The sequence below is a fragment of the Trichomycterus rosablanca genome, chromosome 22 (genome assembly GCF_030014385.1).
Source record: "Trichomycterus rosablanca isolate fTriRos1 chromosome 22, fTriRos1.hap1, whole genome shotgun sequence".
Taxonomy (NCBI): domain Eukaryota; kingdom Metazoa; phylum Chordata; class Actinopteri; order Siluriformes; family Trichomycteridae; genus Trichomycterus; species Trichomycterus rosablanca.
The window spans coordinates 4,571,174-4,591,956 of record NC_086009.1 but is presented as its reverse complement, the minus strand read 5'-3'; the positions used below and the strand labels follow the sequence as shown (position 1 = coordinate 4,591,956).

The 20,783-nt window shown below is 38.7% G+C and overlaps 1 protein-coding gene across 2 annotated transcripts; it reads left to right on the top strand.

Moving 5' to 3' along the window:
* Nucleotides 1-419: 419 nt before the first annotated feature.
* Nucleotides 420-19,846, top strand: stat3 (signal transducer and activator of transcription 3 (acute-phase response factor)). Of its 2 annotated transcripts, XM_062984834.1 has the most exons (24): nucleotides 420-591; nucleotides 6,349-6,482; nucleotides 6,781-7,024; nucleotides 7,566-7,658; nucleotides 7,752-7,833; nucleotides 7,969-8,069; nucleotides 8,172-8,323; nucleotides 9,288-9,446; nucleotides 10,130-10,222; nucleotides 10,316-10,375; nucleotides 10,460-10,489; nucleotides 10,989-11,082; nucleotides 11,240-11,287; nucleotides 11,419-11,502; nucleotides 12,109-12,207; nucleotides 12,289-12,424; nucleotides 12,522-12,574; nucleotides 12,666-12,760; nucleotides 13,316-13,455; nucleotides 13,546-13,764; nucleotides 15,067-15,109; nucleotides 16,660-16,719; nucleotides 18,673-18,773; nucleotides 19,076-19,846. In XM_062984834.1, the coding sequence occupies exons 2-24, from the start codon at nucleotides 6,355-6,357 to the stop codon at nucleotides 19,120-19,122; spliced, it is 2,361 nt and encodes a 786-aa protein (XP_062840904.1). In that variant the 5' UTR covers nucleotides 420-591; nucleotides 6,349-6,354; the 3' UTR covers nucleotides 19,123-19,846. The 2 variants fall into 2 exon arrangements, with proteins under 2 accessions (XP_062840904.1, XP_062840905.1); XM_062984835.1 differs by lacking the exon at nucleotides 16,660-16,719.
* The last annotated feature ends 937 nt before the right edge of the window (nucleotides 19,847-20,783 follow it).

The following is a 20,783-nucleotide window of genomic DNA, read 5'->3' as shown; positions in this document are numbered from 1 at the left end:
CAATCTTCATAATCAAGATTTCAATCATAAAACAACAAAGTGTCCTTCGTGTACATTTTATAATCATATTTACATTAAATCAGTTTAGTAAAATACATCTATAATAAACACGCTTTACTTTTTGTGTTCTGCCAATAGCATTTACCAAGTTCTGATGACGTAACACTGCCAGTAATTCAGATGACTTTCAGACTGACTGTTCCGGGAACGTGTCTGTGCCCCCTCCGCTGTACGCGCTGCGCACACTGCAGTTCAGGGGAGGGAGGACGACTCGGAACAGGCAACCAAACCTGGGCAATAAAAACATGCACACACAACCTAACAGGTTTAAGTCCCGCCCCACAACAACACTTCTAAATTTCTGATTGGATGATAGGGCAGTCAGTCATCTGTAGCTCGACACAGCCCCCTCTGCAGTAGCCTACGCTTTTGCCGTTACAGTGAAGTTAGAGAAACTCTCTTCTGCTTTACTTCTTTATTTTTATTTATACGCTTTTTACTAAGTTCTCGCGTCAACAGGGTGTTTTAAAGTACCGTCGGTGGAGTCGTGACACTTTAACCAGTTTTCTCCTCAAGCCACATCCATACGGGGTAAGTGATTTTATCGACTATCACGGGCTGTGTCCCAAACCGAGTACCATTCTATTAAATAATACACATTATTAGTACCATATCACTGCTGTCTTTATTATCTAACATACTTCTTTGTACATGGTGTTCGGTATAAAGCGTTATCATAAACAAACCAACTGAAAATGATGTTATCAGTGTATTAGTTTAAATGAACAACTAACTAAATTATGCTTCGAAGGAAAATGTGCTACCTTCATGTACTACCGAAATTGGTGTAAATAATAGTTCCCTATTAGACCATATTAGCACAGCCGCTTAATATGCACTAAACATTTTTATTAAGAAATTATATATTTTAGATCAAATATGTTCATGACTTTGAAACAGTTGTGTTGTACTGAAATATATTCCAGATGTATGTATGATATGCACTGTATAGTACCGTTTTTAAGGGGCTATCTCAGGTGTCTGTGTAAACTAATAGGTTATTATATAATAATTCTAACTTATTTTGGAATTGAATTGATAATCCCTAATTTGTATGAATTAAAAATGCTTTAGATATTGAAATCTTGGCTAATGCAGAGAGTATTTACAGCAGTGATTCTTAAGACTGGTTGTAAATTTTCCAGTCACTGTTAGTTAACTGAACTGGAACTCAATTTAACTGATTTGGCATTTTTCTGTACCCATATGAAGCAAAATTCTGTAGATTTCCATCATGTACTTTCAGAATTAGTGCAGATATGAGTGTCTGGTCCAAATCAGAATTACAATTAATACTCACTGTTTGCATGCTGTATACTAAAGTCACAAATGATAGTGTGGTTTCAGTGGTCGACTAGTTATGTTTGAATCTTTCATTTTTATAAATCTAATTTTATGTAGTAGATTATTAGACACATTAGAATGACATTACATTCTACATTACAATGATTTGTAAGGTACATGAGCTTTTACAAATTTTTTATCAATTGTGCATAAACCTAATATGTTTTACTATTGCATAAACAATCATATTAAATCTTTACTTGTGTTTGAACAGTGTTCTTTTTGATGTCACTTCTTTCATGCCTAGGGGTAGTCCCTCATTAAACACCCTCCCATGACATCACACTTCCAGTATTTGGGCTGAGGGAATCCTTGCTTGCCTGTTTAGTGTTTTATCATGAGAACCTCTGAAACCACAGTTTTAGTTTTGATCTTTCGTGACATTTTGGGAAGTTTCTTTGGCTTGGCCTTATAAACACCGCTCTCTAAGGTAAGGTTAGTTTGGAGATGATGTCATTTTTATCAAAGTGGATTGCTTAAGTCTAGTTAGCCAACACGTATTCCTAACCTAGATGTAATCTCCAGCGTGATGCAGGCAAATGTGATCTTGAATCTTTAGTCCAGAGATTAGTTTACGTAATAAGAGGAGAGTGTGACAGGGATTAAGTAATGCAACAGTACAGAAGTTAAACTTACAGTACAGTCATTTTATAGTACAGATCAGGTCAGTAATTCAACAGAACATTAAAGCAGCAGAAACAAAAGAGATTAATAATTTAACTGTGCAGTAATGCACAGGGCTGAGTGATGTGGCTACAGTGTATTATAGTAGTTAATTCTCATAAATAATAATCATATTTGCTTGGGCTTATCCTAACAAATCACCAACAAAACCGCAATGTTATAAAACTATGTTTAGAGATTTTCTCATTTTGTATAACGACTATGGATAGAAACTCTGAACAATCCAGTTGGGATTTTTCACTGCTACAGGAAGCGCAAATAGAGTCTGGTTTATTTTCCCATCTTAACCACTGTGGTTTTATGTACTAAATGTGTTTATCTCACTTCTTGGAACAGACACACAGCCATTGTCCTAATGCTGTAACCCAGTAATATATTTATGCTCTGGAAACTGAAGTGTGCAGCTTATTATGGTTTGGTAACTGTTGGGATGTCAGTAGTAGTTCAGCATCTGTATCAGCCAATTTTTACAGCTAAGACGCATGATAATGAGAAAGCATGTTATAATGGTAATGTGATACAATAACAATATTATGGCATTTTAGTGCACAGCCCTGGTAATACGTTAGTGACACATGAAACAGAGCAGTATAGCTCTGAATACAATAAAGATGTTAATCCACAAATAAACAATAAAATGGATGCTAATGGGAGTGCATTTGAAAACATACTCCACTGATATGTGTTATATTTAAGTAATTACCTTTGACATGGTGATAAAAGCTGTAAAAGTTTTTCTTCCTTGAATATATGTGCAGACAGTCTATGATATAAAAAAAAAAGACAGGAATGGACTATGGAATATCTGTCTTATTATTTCCCATAACTGTTGGAATGGGTTGATGGTTAACCATTAACCAACAAGCTTAGAGTCTCTAAAAATATATAAAATACATCACTGAGTTTCATGTCAACAGGGCATGTGAATGAAGAACTGATTAACAAAGTTAATATGGCAGCAGTGTAGAACAGAAACGTAAATATGACATACAGCTCTATTCGAACAGTGGCTTCTTTGTCTGTTATTGGTTAAGCATTATCATCCATAGTTGGATCTTCAGAGAAGGTCCATTACTATCGGTCTACACTGGTAAGAGGATACAATACTATGTATTGATTATACATAACATATACAGGGACAGAAAACCCCCTATAGTGCGGTATTGTACAGTGAAATATGATACGCTAAAAGTGTGTTCTCTGGTACATTGACACAGGGATAATCACCCTGGGAGTTGATACACTTGGCTTTTGAGATGCTCGTGGTCTAGACAACAGGGAAATAAAAGTGTGTGGGTAAGAGGGGTATAGAAACGTAATTGCTGCTGCAGAGTAGGTGGTGAAAGACCACAAAGTAGTGCCAGCAAGAGGTGGCTGTATTTCCAACTAATCTTGTATGTGACAAAAAAAGTAAGTCAGAGGTCAAAGTAATGTTTAGACAATTATACATCTCAATGCTTATCTCTTAAGGCTTAAGCATGTTGTACTGCATGAGCTTCTTCGAGTTGCAGAATGGGCTTTCATGGGGTGTCTGTCTTCATAATGTATGTACTTACTGAGTGGCTTAAAAGTTGTCAGAAAGGTGCAAACACTGCTTGGTAGGTTCGTCAGGAGTGTCTTTTCCCACCGCTGCTGCAGTCTTTTCAAAGCCCAGTCCTTCTTTATAACTTTCTCACTGCAAATCCAGATTGTGTCAGACACTGATAATGGTCACATACATCATGGCACGGGTGGTTCAGTGTATGCTTGCCTATTACTGCTGATATTCAGGGTTCTAATCTCAGCAGTGCTATCAGCCGGACGGGCATCTACATAGGAATAATTGGCTAATGTCCGAGGGGCGGGGGAGTTGCTGAAACAGCCTAACCATTGGGTGGTGCACTTGTCAGTGTGATTCAGGGAAACGTGCATTATAGCACAATTGCCTACAGATTAAAAAAACCTTTGGCTGTTTCTATTGTATTTGGTTTGATGGGTTACTGCAGTTCTAGCAGACATATGTATAGAAGCTTTATTTTGTAATGCGGCTCTGCCCAGCCCACACACACATTAAATATCATTGCATGCATTAAATAACACTGTTAGTGTGTCTCTTCCTTCCCTTAGTCCATGAATGTACAACACACGGTAGTGCACACTGCACAAACAACTGCATATATTAAGACACCGCACACTTTGGGATTTATCAACTGCTGACCTACTTATTTTTAAGGGACAACCTGACATTGTATGTAAATATGTTAAGAACTCTAAATATTGCAAGAATGTGATCAGAGATTGACAGGGAAACAGAGCAGGTTAAAACGACTAACGGTCTAAAAAATTCATCAAAACTTAAAGTTAATGATATGAGACGTGAGTGCATGTGATAATTTTCAGGATGCACATGGAGCAGAGGAGGGCTGTGTCTCAAACCACACTCTATTTACTGTACGGTGCTATAATAACAGTAAGGTCTCCATGGAGGAAAACTACTTTAGCACAGGCTCGACTCCATGTGCAGCTGAATGCAGTGAACTTTTGAAATTGCTTCATATATGTAATTTTTATGCTATTTGTAACCATTAGGAAGTGCACATTAAGTAACTGGTCACTGATTATAAATGTTGTCATTTTAAACAGTCTGCTGACCAACACACACTACATAGGCTCTGGTAACATTCTGCGTCTAGCTGCAGATTAGGTGAAGGCTCAGGGACCTCCACATAGGGCAGTGGTAGCTCAGTGATTAAGGCACTGCAATAGTGATCAGAAGCAAGGCCCTTAGCCCTCAATTGCTTGCATTGTATTCAGTAACAAGTGTCACTTTGGATAAAAGCACTGGCTAAATAAAGTTAAAGTAAGCAATCAGTCAGCAACTGGAAAATTGGGATGTATCGTAGGCATAATTTTTAAGTACAGATTGTTTGGTAATCAGTTCTTATTGGTGAGCACAGAAACTGTTCACATGCCGAAGTAATATTTTCACTGGACAGAATTGTTTATACAGTAAACTTTGATTGAACAACGATATTTTAAAATGTTCCACTCTTAACTAGATGAGTTATCTTCAATCTTGGTCTGCTTTTTATGAAATCTTACACTGGCATGTGAGAGGTTGCTATATGATGGTAAATGAGATAGTCCTTCCCCTAAGAGAGATCTTAATCAATTCTCCTGTGCTCCAGCCTTTGTTCTGAGCTATGATGTTGCAATATGAGCCAACACCATGTGTTCATTCAATCACTTTCATCAAAATAGATTCCATTCAGGCAAGTCATGCTTTTTGGCCCTCATATACAATAATAGGTGTGATTGTCGTGTCAACTAGGAAATGACTTGCTGCCACAGGCAAACAGGTTTAGCAAATATGCATTTCCTGCTGGTAGGATCCAGTAAGCCGCACCCTCAGCTGGTATTGTGCATCATTATGAACAAATCAAAATAAACAAATTCTAGAATGGCATCAGGCATAATTTCTCATGTTGTTTTGAGTATCTGGGCGTATACTTGACCCCAAGCTAAAAAATAGAGGTGATATTCATAAAGAAACCAATGCAGCTGCAGGCTTTCATATATGCTGACTTGATTTAGTCCCTTTGCATGAGAGCATGACTTTTATGGTACTTACCTGCTCTCAGGAAAGTGAAAGTGTGTTGAGAGAGTTGGTGTATGTTGTGCAGACCTTTAAGTGTTTCAAGATCAATTGCATATACATGCTAGCTTCTACTGATTTCTGTGTGTGTTTGTGTAGGTGGATGAGCAAACCTGTGAGTGCTGAACAGGATGTGTGTGTCAATCGGTAGCTGGATAAGTCAGAAAACCGACAGTCTCTGTGTCGTTGGGTTTTGAGGTTTTCCTCCGAGAGCGGATGTTCTTGCTGCCGTCTAATTAGCTGCTGTTAATTGGAGCTTTGGCACATTTGTAGTACAGATAAAGCATTTTATTCAGAAGAGCGTTTGCGCTCAGTGCTGGTCATTAGTGTTCAAAAAGATGTCACAGACACTAGAGCCTGATAGTGGGCCCCCAGTGGGTTTCACATCATGTTCATGTGAAGGTATGAGGGTAGAGGTGTAGCAGTGGGTGCTTCACCAGTCCTCACTCTGTGAGGGAAAGTGTAAGACTGAGTTGTTACGTTTGTTCAACTTTAACGTGTGTGTGTGTGTGTGTGTGTGTGTGTGTGTGTGTGTGTGTGTAACTGTACAACCAGCCTCGCATTTGGGTCTATTCTACTCAGTTATACAGTTAGATAAATTTACTGTCCTCTCCTGTCTGTCTCAGGTCAACATGGCCCAGTGGAACCAGCTGCAGCAGTTGGAGACGCGCTACCTGGAGCAGCTGTACCATTTGTACAGTGACAGCTTTCCTATGGAGCTGCGCCAGTTTCTTGCCCCATGGATCGAGAGTCAAGACTGGTAGGTAGTTCGGATGCATTTCAATCAATATTAATTGTAATTTTTTTAGATGTGTAAAATGTAAGAATAAGACATAAGAATTAATGTAGATGTGTAAAATGTATTTAATAGAAGTTGGTTATACATTGCCATGATTTCTTATCAGACACTTCTAAATCCTTTAGTACTCTATTGCTCATGACCTAGTTTTGACCAAGTACAGAAGAACTGGTCTGGTATCAGTGATTAATATGCAGATCCGTTGTGTTAAATTAAATAAGTCTTTAATTCTGATTCTTGCATCTCCTCATGTTTACAGGGCGTACGCAGCCAATAAAGAATCTCATGCCACACTGGTATTCCATAACCTGTTGGGAGAAATTGACCAGCAGTACAGCCGCTTTCTGCAGGAGAACAACGTTCTATACCAACACAACCTGCGGCGCATCAAACAGCACCTGCAGAGCAAATACCTAGAGAAGCCCATGGAGATCGCTCGCATCGTAGCACGCTGTCTGTGGGAGGAGCAGAGACTGCTGCAGACAGCCACCACCGCTCAGCAAGTACGGAGTCACAGCGTTTCAATAATAAAGCACTTTGTTTGAATCATGTGATCTTCACCCACCCCATTTTCAATGTTTTTAGAATGTGAAATATTACTAAATAATAATTCCAAAAGGGAAAGCTTGTGATTGGCTTTGTTTTTATTAATAAACATAAAACAACACTCCATTTAATACTAGTTTTAAATAGATTTTGAGCCTGGTTGATGGATGGCTTTCTTAGGGTCCAAGAACTATGAGTTATTAGTGGTGGTGTAATAATACACAGTATTATGTCACTTGATACAAGGCTTTTAAGATGTCCTGTGTATTTTGTTTTGTTATTTATTTTTTATTTACTGAGAAACCTAAACCTCATGGCTATATAAATATAACATTTAAATAGCTGCCCAGGGTCAATAGGAAATCATTCTCAAGTAATGAACTGAACATCAAAGATTTAATGTATTTTTATTGTTGTTGAATACCCTTTATAAACATTCAACCTACCTTGCGTCAGATGTTTGGCATGAGTACTATAATAACCCTATTTATTTTACAGGATGGCCAGGCTGCCCAACACAGTGGGACAGTGGTGACTGAGAAACAGCAGCTTCTGGAGCACAGCCTGCAGGACATCAGGAAAAGAGTGCAGGTGTGGCACTGTTACACTCAAGTGGTTCTCACTAGCAAGCACATTTAATTAACATGTTGGTGTTTTATTCTGTTGCACTTGAATGCATTTCAGGATATGGAACAGAAGATGAAGATGCTGGAGAACTTACAGGATGACTTCGACTTCAACTACAAGACTTTAAAAAGTGCCGGAGGTAGGAATCACATAATTTCTGTAGTATCACACACTTGACTGGCTTTGTTTTGGCTCTCCTGCTTCATTAGTGTGGAGGCAGTATCCTGTCTGGACCTTCAGGTCTGAAATTGTCTTTATTAATCGTTTGGTTTAGAGCTGTCCCAGGACCTGAATGGAAACAGCCAGGCTGCAGCCACCAGACAGAAGATGGCACAGCTGGAGCAGATGCTGAGCGCTTTGGATCAGCTTAGGAGGGTGAGAGAGAAAAGAAGACAGAAGTGAAACCATTGCTGTGCTACATTTAGAGATGTACAGGATTTTTGAAGCATGTGCTGAGAGATCTTTGTTTTCTTACAGCAAATTGTAACAGAGATGGCCGGCCTTCTGCAGGCTATGGACTTTGTGCAGAAGAATCTGACTGATGAGGAGCTGGCAGACTGGAAGAGGAGACAGCAGATCGCCTGCATTGGAGGACCCCCCAACATTTGCCTAGACCGACTAGAGACATGGTAAACATCAGGGATAAGCAAAAATGCCTATTTTCCAAATCAAAACTTCCCCCTCTTTTCCTCCCAGTCTATCTGTATCTGACTGCCAAATTTTAGCCTTCTCTGCTGCTGGAGACCCCCCATACTGATTGAAGAGAGCCGCAGACTATCACACGCCTCCTTTATTTTCGACCACTTGTTTTCCCCTGCCAGAGACAGACTCTTGTATGTTGAGTCACACACTACCATCTGTGAATCATCTCTCTTTCTAATACAGGCACTTCAACAGGCACAGCAGGAACAGGCTTTAGTTGAACTATATCCCCTCTCTTAGACACAGCTAGTCTTGTCTGTGTGGGCGCCAGGCCAGTTCATAGCCCCGCTGATATCTCAGCAGTGGTGGACTAGCACATTAGACCACTACGCCACCCAAGTGCCTAAGAACAATTGCTGTCTTAAGGATTCCCTGTGTAATTAATTACACCAGACTGTATGGTCTGTACTGTCTAAGACTGCATTGTTAATAACTAATAAGACTAATAATTGAGGATTAGCTTATTATTAAAATATTTGCTTAAATGCATTGTTTTGCTGCAAATAATGAACAAATATTGAGCATAAGTAGTCTACTGTTAGATAATGATGATGAAATGCACCATGGACAGACTGCTCAATCTGACTGATAGTTAAAATGTATGTAAAAATCCCTGAATTAAACAAAGCACCACTGATCTGCTTAATACTAAAATAATATTGAAACATTTGACTGACTTTCTTAACATCTGTATCTTCAGGTTTTTCTGAAACAAATGTTAGTAGGCTGCCAGAGAATACATTTTTAATGGCACACTCTCTGTCTTTATTGGGTATCTTGATCTCTCCACTCTGAAGTTTTAGTAGCCTATGCATGTGTCCATGGTATGTGTTATTAAAGAAGCTTGCTGTTAATGTGAGAGATTCTTACATCATCATCTGTTTGTTTCAGGATCACTTCACTGGCCGAGTCTCAGCTGCAAATCAGGCAGCAGATAAAGAAGCTGGAGGAACTGCAACAGAAGGTTTCATATAAAGGAGACCCCATAGTTCAGCACCGGCCCGCCCTGGAGGAAAAAATTGTAGACCTCTTCCGCAATCTCATGAAAAGGTGAAACTCACATACCCACCTCAGCTGTGTTTCAGACATAACACCGTGCATAGTGCTGTGCACACGCTGCACACTGCGCCTGGCAGAAACTGTGTGACATTTTCATTTCTTGTAATAGTATGCGGTATGTGAGAATTATTATTTGCAATGACTACAAGGACTGAGTTGTTTATAACCTTATAAAATCCCCAGGCAGAAGTTTAATTGACTTGTGCTCTGCAAATGAGAGCATATTTCTGTTCACCACAAACGGAGCTGCTATCGCCTTTCTTATTCTTTTAAATATGAAATGTTTGTTGCACACTGCGGTGTGTTGTGCCATGTAGTAGATCTGGTTGCATACTAGGAAATTTGTCTAAGTACTGCATTATCTGGGTGCCCTTGGCATATTCTAAAGGAATATACATGCAGAAATACACTTGCATACTGTGCTATTGTTAAGAAGTTAGTAACCCTACAGTACAATATGGTGCTCATCCAAATCCAAAACTATCTGTATAATATGGTATGTGCTGTTGCCTCAAAGTAGGAGGAGTTATATGTATATATGACAAATAAAGGCATTCTTCTTCTGGGCAGTGATAGCTGTGCGCAGCATTGTTCACAACTGCAGCATATTTGTTCAGTACAGTCCATTAAGCATTTTTGAATAGCCCCCTGATGTTGTGTGTTTATTATTTTAGTGCGTTTGTAGTCGAGAGGCAGCCGTGCATGCCAATGCACCCAGACAGACCTTTGGTCATCAAGACAGGAGTTCAGTTCACCAACAAAGTGCGGTAAGAACAAACACGTACAAAAACATGCTGTATAGAAATCATCAAAAAAAAAAAAATAATAATTTATTGCGTTTTTGTATTTTTTTGTTTCAGGTTACTGGTAAAATTTCCAGAATTGAACTATCAGCTAAAGATTAAAGTGTGCATCGACAAGTAAGTTAAGACCTTCTTTAGTCCAAAAATAAAGTGAGATTATTAAATAACATATTTAACCTTGTCAATAATGTTTCTCTACAGGGAATCCGGAGATGTGGCAGCCATTCGAGGGTAAGTGTCAGTCTCAGCATAAAGACGAACACTATATGGTCAGAAGTACTGGGAGGCCTTTTATTTTTAGATAGATAGATAGAAAGATAGATAATACTTTATTGTCAGATCAGATCTGAAATTTGTCTTGCATAAAAACACAGTAGCTCTGTTACAACACAACACATTAACATTACAACACATAGAACACAAACATTATACAAACTTATAACACCTTTGATAATTATGGCTTAAGCTCTTTGTTTAATTTAAGGATTGACTGGTGCACAAAAGAGTGCTTCAGTCTAACCTTATTAAACCGTGGAACACTGTATCGTCATCCAGATGGAAGAAGTACATAGTCACTGTTTAAAACATGATTAGTATCAGAGATGATGTTTTTAGCCAGCCGCACGGTGTTATTTTGAATTTATGTCTTTCAGCCACAGCTATTGCTAACAGGTGCAATAAATCAATTATTTAAACTTCTGATCCAGTGACCTGTTTCTTTCTTCTTCAGGTCCCGAAAGTTTAACATCCTAGGCACGAACACCAAGGTGATGAACATGGAGGAGTCCAATAATGGCAGCCTGTCAGCTGAGTTCAAACATCTGGTGAGCACATACTTTAATGGTAGATTAATATTCAAATTTACGTTTTGGTGACGCCCTGGTTTAGTAACAACTCACCAGTTTGCTAATGTGTTCCATAGCAAGAGTCTGAAGTCCTGCTGGAAATGTAATTTTGACGACGTATTTTTCTATTTTTCAGACTCTGCGAGAACAGAGATGCGGCAACGGCGGCCGGACCAACAGTGACGTGAGTGTTTGCATATTAATAGTGTGCCAGTAGATGCAGTTATAGTGTTGATTAGCTAGTTCTCCATTAGGAGGAACATAAAATTGTAACAAGGCCAAAAGTATTAATACGTGTTTCCCTCTGACCTTAAGGCTTCCCTGATAGTGACAGAGGAACTTCACCTCATCACCTTTGAGACAGAGGTCTACCACCAGGGCCTGAAGATTGACCTTGAGGTGAGCCAGCACACAAAATATTTGCAATATGTGAGAAGATTGATGGTGTCAAACAGATCCGTACTACATCATTTCAGTAGGCGAACACGACGTTGAGCTCTAAAGAAAATTGACTTCATCTTAATAAAGCTTTAGCAGCATTGGAAACACACACACACACACAGGGCATCAATTCACCATACAGTATCCTGGATCTGTGTGACAGTCACACTCTCTGCATCCCACTGTGCCACCCCAGTGTAATTTCATAAATTAGCTATATATGTAACACAATATTATTGTTTTATTTTTCTTTAAGTTTTTCTTTTGCGTCGGGAAGGGCATTCTTCCAGTTACTGTGCCAAATCAAACACACAGTGGAATGTTCTTCTAATCCCTTTATGGCTCGTTTTCACAGGGATTCTGTAATACTAAGAACGTTTACTGGCATCAAATTGCACTAATGCTGGTACATAGGCACCACCTAGAGGCTGACCAGTCAAAATACATGACTGTTTTATTTTCTATGTCAAGTAACTTGGGATACTCTCAGAGAAGTGTATTGTGAAGTGATTGGCTAACCAGATCTGAAGCCTTATATAATCATATTTTTTTTCTTTTGTGCAGACACACTCTCTTCCTGTTGTGGTCATTTCTAATATCTGTCAGATGCCCAATGCATGGGCATCTATTTTGTGGTACAACATGCTGACTAACCATCCCAAGGTGAGTGAAATAACAGTAATACAAAAGCAGATATATTTTTGTTCTGTTGATGTGATTTTTAATTCTCTCTTTCTTCTTCAGAATGTAAATTTCTTCACTAAGCCACCCGTGGGCACTTGGGATCAGGTGGCTGAAGTTCTAAGCTGGCAGTTTTCCTCCACGACTAAAAGAGGCCTAACGATTGAGCAACTGACCACACTCGCCGAGAAACTGCTCGGTATGCTTGTCTCTTTGTGTGTATGTGTACGTTCTGCTCAGAGTATTTATCTCATACATTAATCCACATGCTTGCTCTTGTCTTTTTCTGTGTTTAGGTCAGTGTGTGAACTACTCTGGTTGCCAGATCACTTGGGCCAAGTTTTGCAAAGTAGGTTTTTGTGGCTGGCACGCTGTTCTTGCTTAATATTCATTTAGAAAAAAAAATATTCAAAGCATATTCACCATGTGTGTGTGTGCAGGAGAACATGGCAGGAAAAGGTTTCTCATTCTGGGTATGGTTGGATAACATCATTGACCTGGTGAAGAAATACATTCTGGCTTTGTGGAATGAAGGGTGAGTGCTCACTCTGCACTTTCACACAGTTTGCATTAGAAGCTTTTTGAAGCGCCTCACAGAATGTTTTCACTTAGCTGTATTAAAAGGTTCTTCTTTTAATCCATATTTAGTAATTGCTTCACAAATTGACTTCACAAATGACAGACTGTTTTAGAGAGAATTAAAAGACTTCCTAGTAAAGTTCCTAGTCACATGGCCTCCTCTTGTATACACTGACACAGACTACCAGACTCATTATATATGTAGTCATTATATTATATTGACTTGGATCATAGTCTCTATTCCTTTTGGTCCCTTTTGTCAGGGTTTTCAAACCCTGGGTCACAAACTCTGTGGGGTAGTGAACCAAAAAAAAGAAAGAAATAAACCAATTTTAAATGGTGCATAAAAACGAACCAAACTTGTACACTAACGCCCCCTTGTGGAGGATTTACACTACATCTTGTAAACCACTGTGGGACCAATGTGGGCCGCTTGATAAACCCTGTCCTATGTTATATGTTGTACTTCAAGTCAAAGTGTATTTCACTACTGTGTGTAACTGTGTTTTAGGTACATCATGGGCTTTATCAGTAAGGAAAGAGAGAGGGCCATCCTCAGCCCAAAACCTCCTGGCACCTTTCTGCTACGCTTCAGTGAGAGTAGTAAGGAGGGAGGCATTACATTCACCTGGGTGGAAAAGGACATCAGTGGTAAGTGTCTATGTGAGAGGAAACCTTGCTGCATGAATGTTCAGAACTGTTATTTAGCCTCACAGGGTTTGCACCGGGCGTGTCTTGTAGGTAAGACACAGATCCAGTCGGTGGAGCCCTACACTAAGCAGCAGCTGAACAGCATGTCCTTTGCCGAGATCATTATGGGCTACAAGATCATGGATGCCACCAACATCCTTGTGTCTCCACTTGTCTACCTTTTCCCTGACATCCCTAAAGAGGAGGCTTTCGGCAAATACTGCAGACCCGAAGCCCAGCCTGATTCTGAATTCCCAGATCCCACATGTGGTGAGTTCTACACACTGTAATAGTATGGTGTACTTACTGTAAAACAGTTAAGGTTAAATGCACAGACTGACCAGTGAAAGAAAGAGACATAAAAGATAGTATTTGAGTAAGAGACGATTGTGATCTCAGAACAACATTGACACTGTATTGCTAGTCTTGTTGGGGATTGTAAATACAGTGTTTACATGAATGAAATACAGTATCATTCTTTTTATTAATATAAAGGTACTTATACTGAATACATGTTGATTTATTTAAGGGAGAGCAGCATCACTTATCACAGTCTGAAATACGTCAAGTCTTTGTTAATAAAAAAAAATTACATTGAATATGATGTAAAGCTGCTTTTTAAAAAAAGCTATAATTCTTTAAATCATAGCATCAAAACTTTTACTCACATTTACTAAATTAAGCACGTCTGTAAATGGTCTACAGCAGTGGTCTCCAACCACCGGGCCACGGACCAGTACCAGTCATTTATCATCAGGCCGCACAGAAAGAATAAATAATTAGAGAGCGCTACAAAAGCAATGAAAAAACTGCTTCCATTTTTAACATCCTATCTTTGCGAAGTGGGATTTTCTGCAGTGATGGCAACCAAAACAGCTACGGAGTAGCCTGGACATAAGGAACACACATCGGGTGTTATTGTTTCCTATCACCCCGTACGTGGGAGTGTCTCGTAGCAACAACAAAAGCTCAGAGTTCCCACTGATTTTCCATCACTGTTGATTAGTATTGTTATGCACTTTGTGTTTTTTTTATGCTTGTCGTATAATTTTATTTATAAAGTATATCTTAAATAAAACCAGTCCGTGGTGCAGAAAAGGTTGGGGACCGCTGGTCTACAGGACCGGGTGGACTGGCCTTATTTAAAATCTCTCCTGCTCATGTGCAGTATGTGTAGATATTACGCAACAGGATGCTGGATTTGCCAACAGCTGACTAGCGATTTGCCTCTGCCCAAATGTTAAGAATGACACTCGTACTCTTTTTTTTAATATACAAGTTAACAGAAAAGGTCCAGGCTTACTTAGAATTGTTTTTCTCAGATGTCCCAGAGCTTTGTAAAATTTTACATGTGCTGCTTGGAAAATCAGAAATGTTTGGCTGTGCTTGTGTTTGGAACAACATAACAGAGTAGATGTTTACAAGACAATGCTTCCCTCAGAGTGGCATGCGTTCTCAGAATATCATGGTTCATTTAACCCAGAACAGGTGTCCTAACATGTCTTGTCCAGATTAGAAATGTGTGTGTTGTGTTTTAATCATGTTTGTTGTTATTCCTGCTTTTTTCTTTAGTCATTCAGCCATATCTGAAGACCAAGTTCATCTGCGTCACCCCGTAAGTAGTCGTTTATTTTGTGTGTGTGTGTGTGTGTTTGGAAAGCCTGTGTGTATTTTTGATACTGTGTACAGTACACACAATTTTGAAGTGTGTGTGTGTGTACTGTTCCATTCACCCGTTTTCTCTGTCGTCCTGCAAACATGGTGCTCGATTATGAAACAAAACCGAGTGGCGTTCTTTTTGTGTAATTTTCCCAAACTGATCCAGGCACTTTCTCTTTTTGGCTCGCTCTTACACAGAAAACCCAGCACATCTGGACTTTTCACTTTTTAGCAGAGCCTTTCTACACCACATCCAGGAAAACCAGCTGAAAATCCCCTCCCTCCCTCCCTCCCTTTTATTCTACTGACCATTGAAACTGGAGAGTGGAACTACAGACATAAGAAAATGATCAATAATGTGAACTATTAGAAAGGTCATAAACTAGCAGGAAGATTTATACATTACATTTTTGTAGGCAGCCACAGACACATTATCATAACATGTAAAGGTTTTATTTTAATTTATGGTTAAACTTACATGGTTATTTTAAACGTATGTTTTTTTTTTTTTCTCCTTCTTAATCCATGTGCAGAACAACAAACTACTGAAATACCAACGTCATGCATTTTTAATTATTTTGTTCTTTTGTAAGTGTACAGAATGTCTCTACATATAGCATTTACACTGCATGGCCAAAAGTATGTTATGTTTGTTGAGCCACACCCAACAGTTTGGGGAAGTTTTTTTTCCTTTTCCAGCATAGATAGAATGCCATTATTTGTCATATATACATATACACATGTACAGTACAACAAAATTTTTTCTTTGCATATCCAAGCTTGTTTGGAAGCTGGGGTCAGAGCGCAGGGTCAGCCATTGTGCGCCCCTGGAGAATAGAGGGTTAAGGGCCTTGTTCAAGGGTCCAACAGTGGCTGCATGGCAGAGCTGGGATTCAAACTCTCAACCTTTTAGTTGATAGCCCAAAACCCTACCCACTAAGCTACCACTGTCCCTGTCCCATGACTGTGCCCCTTTGCACAAAGCAAGGTCCATAAGGGCATGGATTGACCAGTTTGGTGTGGCCTGCACATATCCCTGACCTCAATACTATTAAGCCCCTTGAGCAAGCCCCTTAAACCTCTCGGTCCAGCGGCACCATACAATGGCTGACCCTGCACTCTGAGCCCCAGCTTCCAGACAAGCCAAAAACCTCAAAAACCTGGATATTTAATACATGTTGAAATAAGTGCACAACAGTGTTTTTGCTTGCATTTTTGATGCAGTACTCTCCACCACCACCAACAAAAAACGTTTGGCCCACTCTGCTAAACTGCAGCTTTAAAACAAATGAAATTTGCTATAATGCACATGATACACAATCTATAGGGATTCTGTTTGTCACCTACAGCACCACTTGTACAAAAAAGCACTTTACGGCACAGCAGGTCATTATTGTGTGGTGGTGTGTGTGGTATTTTTGTGTGTCTCTTTCTTTGTGCATGAGTGTATTTGTGTGTGCCTGTGCGTGTGTGTGTGGCAGGCTGTAAACTGACCTCTTTTCATAGGTGTCCTTCTGTCTTCATGGACTTCCCGGAGAGTGAACTGCTGGCTAACGGCTTCCCTGGGTAGGCACAAGGGAGCTGAAATGTTTGGGGTGTGTGTGTGGAAGAGAGAGATGGAGAGTCCTTATGCTGTTTATAATATTGTATGTAGTAGTGATAGAATACTCACAGTCTAGTAACACAGAATGCTTGTATTTAACACTACTGGTAAAATGGGATGGCGTTCTTTATTCTACTGACTTGTGTGTCTCAAACAACCCTGTCCATTTTAACACTTCAACCTCCAACACATTAAACATTGATAAGATGCCTAAAGTGCAGAATTGCAAAATGATAGAATAATACACTAATGATCTAGTCATTGCTTGTGTTTACATGCACATGCTAGAACTATAATGGCATTTCCAATCCTCAGATTTGATTTATAGAATCAAATTTAAATTGGTGTGTGGGAGGGTATTACTCCATATTAATGTCTGTGGTTTTGAAAAAGTTTTCCACATTCTTTGAGCCATATAGTGTATATTCTTATTCATTATTGTCATGACAGCCCTTACACAAGCGGAGTCCACCTACCATTTGTAATTTTTGACTGTTGAGAGCCACTGAGAGCTTAACATTATTTACATTTCATCTGTATGTGTGTAGGGGGAATCTTTCTGTAAAATCATTACATAGTAACTGCTTTTCTACTCCATACAGCTAACTCTTTCTGTCATTTCATTATATCTGCATGATTACAGAATAATTTCCCTTTACCATTTTCCTCGACAGACTTATAAACTCACAGAATGTTTCTTTGTTTTTTAACCACAGGAATCTTACTGGTGCAGCCTCCGTACTAACCTTTATTTCTTTTTCTACTAGTATGTTTGAATAAATGTATTTTACTCATTGTTCAGATGAGTGCTGCACAGTCTGACTAGAATGATGGTTATCATATGATCTGCAATATGCACTGATGGGCCAAAACATTAGGATCATTCAAAAAAACATGCAGGGTAATGCCTCTCACGATCAGAGAGTGAGTGACTGAGTGACTTTGATAAGAGCCACATTGTCATGGGTAGACTACTGGGAAACTGTAAAGGTTGCTCACAATCAGCTGTGGTAAGTACAGGCCACGATTACTGACCATTAAAAGAGCTACTGTGGCTTAAATTGCAGATCATTGTAATACTGGTGATGAGTGAATGTGTCACAACACACAGTGCATCATCACAGGCCAGTTAAAGTGCTCATGCTAGCACCTGTCCGCCATCAAAAACACATCAGATAACACAGACATCAGCACTGGACACTGGAGCCATGAAAGAAGGTAGACAGATCAGGCAAATCCTGTGGATCCTGTGGCAGACTCATGAGCATCATTTACCCCTGGATGAGATGACACCAGAATGCACTGTATGACGATCTGGATGACTTGCTTTTAATGTCCAGATAACAGATACCACAGGACTTCTGCAGATATCTACCCTCACTTTGACTTTTTGAAGACAGAACCTATTATTCATCCATGATAATAGCCATAGCATCTGACATGGCATTAAGAATCAAACAAACAAACAAATCTTTGGCAGGTGGTCCTTATGTTATGGCTCATCGGTTTATTAATATGAATGAGTAAACCAGTAGTTTTTAGAATGGCACGATTTAACAAAACTCTGAGAACAAAATCCTGGGCTGGATGCTGCCATTTTTAGACACAATTTGCTCAGATTTTATTTAATAAAAATGTGCAATATAATGTGCAATTAGTAGGTTGTCTGAGGCACAGTTTGAGGGAGAAGGCTACAGCCTTGATACAGGATTTATGTTATTTGTTGTGCTAATTTGCATATGGCAGCCTTCTGTAATAACCTCATTACAGGACAATACTGTGCAGCCCTGTTACACTGTATTTGTGTGTGTGTGTGTTGCAGGGAAAAAGAGTGTGTGGATGTAAAAGTTAGTGTGTCTTAGTATAAACTGAGTGTGTCTTATCAGTGTGTGTGTTTGTGTGTGTGTTTATTTCAGGACTAATTCAGGCAACACGAGCGACCTGTTTCCAATGTCTCCACGTACCCTCGACTCTCTGATGCACAATGAGGCTGAGGCCAGCCAAGGACCTCTCTGTGGTACACACACACACACACACACACACACACACACACACACACGTACAAACATACTTAAACAAGGGCAGAATGATATGAAATATAATGTTGCTTTAAGATCAATCACAATTAGCTTAAATAATCAGAATAAGTTATGATAAAGGTATGACAATTAGAATTAAATTAAGTGAATTAAATTATTAACCACCTCTTATAATTTGGAATAAAAACAAAATAAATACATAAGACTGATTGCAATATTGTCAAATATTTCATGCTTTTATTTATTTACCCCATGTACTTCATGTATTTTGTTTCCCCAGATTCTCTCACTTTGGATATGGAATCAGATGCAGCTTCACCTATGTGAGACCGGATCACATCTGCAGAAGCTGCCATCTCCTCTCGAGCTTTTTCTTCTAAGTGTTCCTGGCTTTTGAAAAGATCTTATTCTCTCTGTACATACAGCTCTTAGATAAGTGCAAATCTTAGCACTGTTTTAAGTAGCCAATTATCTAGTATTCATATCTTCACTCGCATTTCTCTGCATAACTGTTTTATTTGAATGCAGTAGCAATGATTATTTTGTGTAAGTATTTTGTGAGATTATTATGGAATTATTTTGGTTGGTCATTTGCAGGAAAAAAAAAGAAAAGAAATTTTTACTTTAAATTAGTGTGTCGTTTTTAAAAAAACAATAGTCATCATTCATAAATCTTCATAAATAGCTGGTTTATAAATAGCCAGTCAGCTAAACTGAAAGTTTTAAATCATAATGAAAGTTTTTATGTTTACTCATCAGTGTCATTTTCTGGGGCTGTTAATTGATCTAAAATGTTTATTTTTTAAAGATGTTATACAATTTAAGTTCATGCTGGCTATCTTAAGCATTTTGTTTTGCTCTGTAAGCTAGCACACTTTTCTCTCTGTTTGTGTGTGTGTGTGTATGTGTGCACGTTTGTGTGTGTGTGTGTGTGTGTGTGTGTGTGTGTGTGTTGGAAAATTGGAGCCACTCAAGCTATTGTATTATATACTGTACTATTATGTGTCAGCCTGCCTCTAATTTGTCTTTTCTCAATATATATTGTATTTCATATGGCTCATACCGTTTCTTGTGTGTGTGTGCACGCGCAAGTGTGTGAAGAAAAATAGACCTAGCAGTGGGAACAAGGTTGCAAATAAATTCTAGCTTGTAGGGGAAATAAAAAAAAAAAAAAAAAGAGTTTGACTTCCCCAGTAGTTTTTAGATTTTTACTGGTTCATCGTCCAATTGCAGTTTTGAAATTAATAATAATAATAAATCATTAGCCATTGATGTTTTATCCTTGAAGCTCCTGAGAAACTTTGACGTTATTGACGTTTTGAGAGGTCGATGTTACTCTTACATGCTATGTGCTTGAGTAGTTGGAAGGCCTTTTTTAAGCTTGTGTGACCGGAGGCAAGACTCCATTACTGGATTTCAATCACTTAAATGTCATTTTTTTTCTTTATAAGTTTCATCTGCTTTTCAGATCATAAAACACATCAGTAATTACATGCAATCATCTCTGAGCGTGTCTTTAGCATTTATGCCAGTTATTCTGCAGTAAAGGTTAGGCATGGTGATAAAAGTGAAAAGATAAATAGAATGAGAATCTCAGCATTAGACGTGACCTTTGTCTTAAATCTGATTTTATGCAAAGATATTTATTTTTGTGCTTGTCTAAAATGAGATCCAAAGGCTTTAGAAGAAAATATTTGTCTTATTTTATTATTAGTATAGAAAATTATATTTTTTACCCTAATTCAAAAAAATGTGATTGTGTACACTGCTGAAAAAATAATTACATGCTTCAGGTACATATCGGGTCTCAATGAATAAAAGATTCAAGCTGAAAATCTTTCCTGATAAAAATAATGTCAAAATATGAAATGTATAACTTGTTGAGAACAAAATAACCATGGTCAAAAAAATCATTACCCATTGAGGCCTGGATTCAAAAAAATTGAAATCACTGATTGATACAAGGTTTTCAGATTCTCACACGAGAG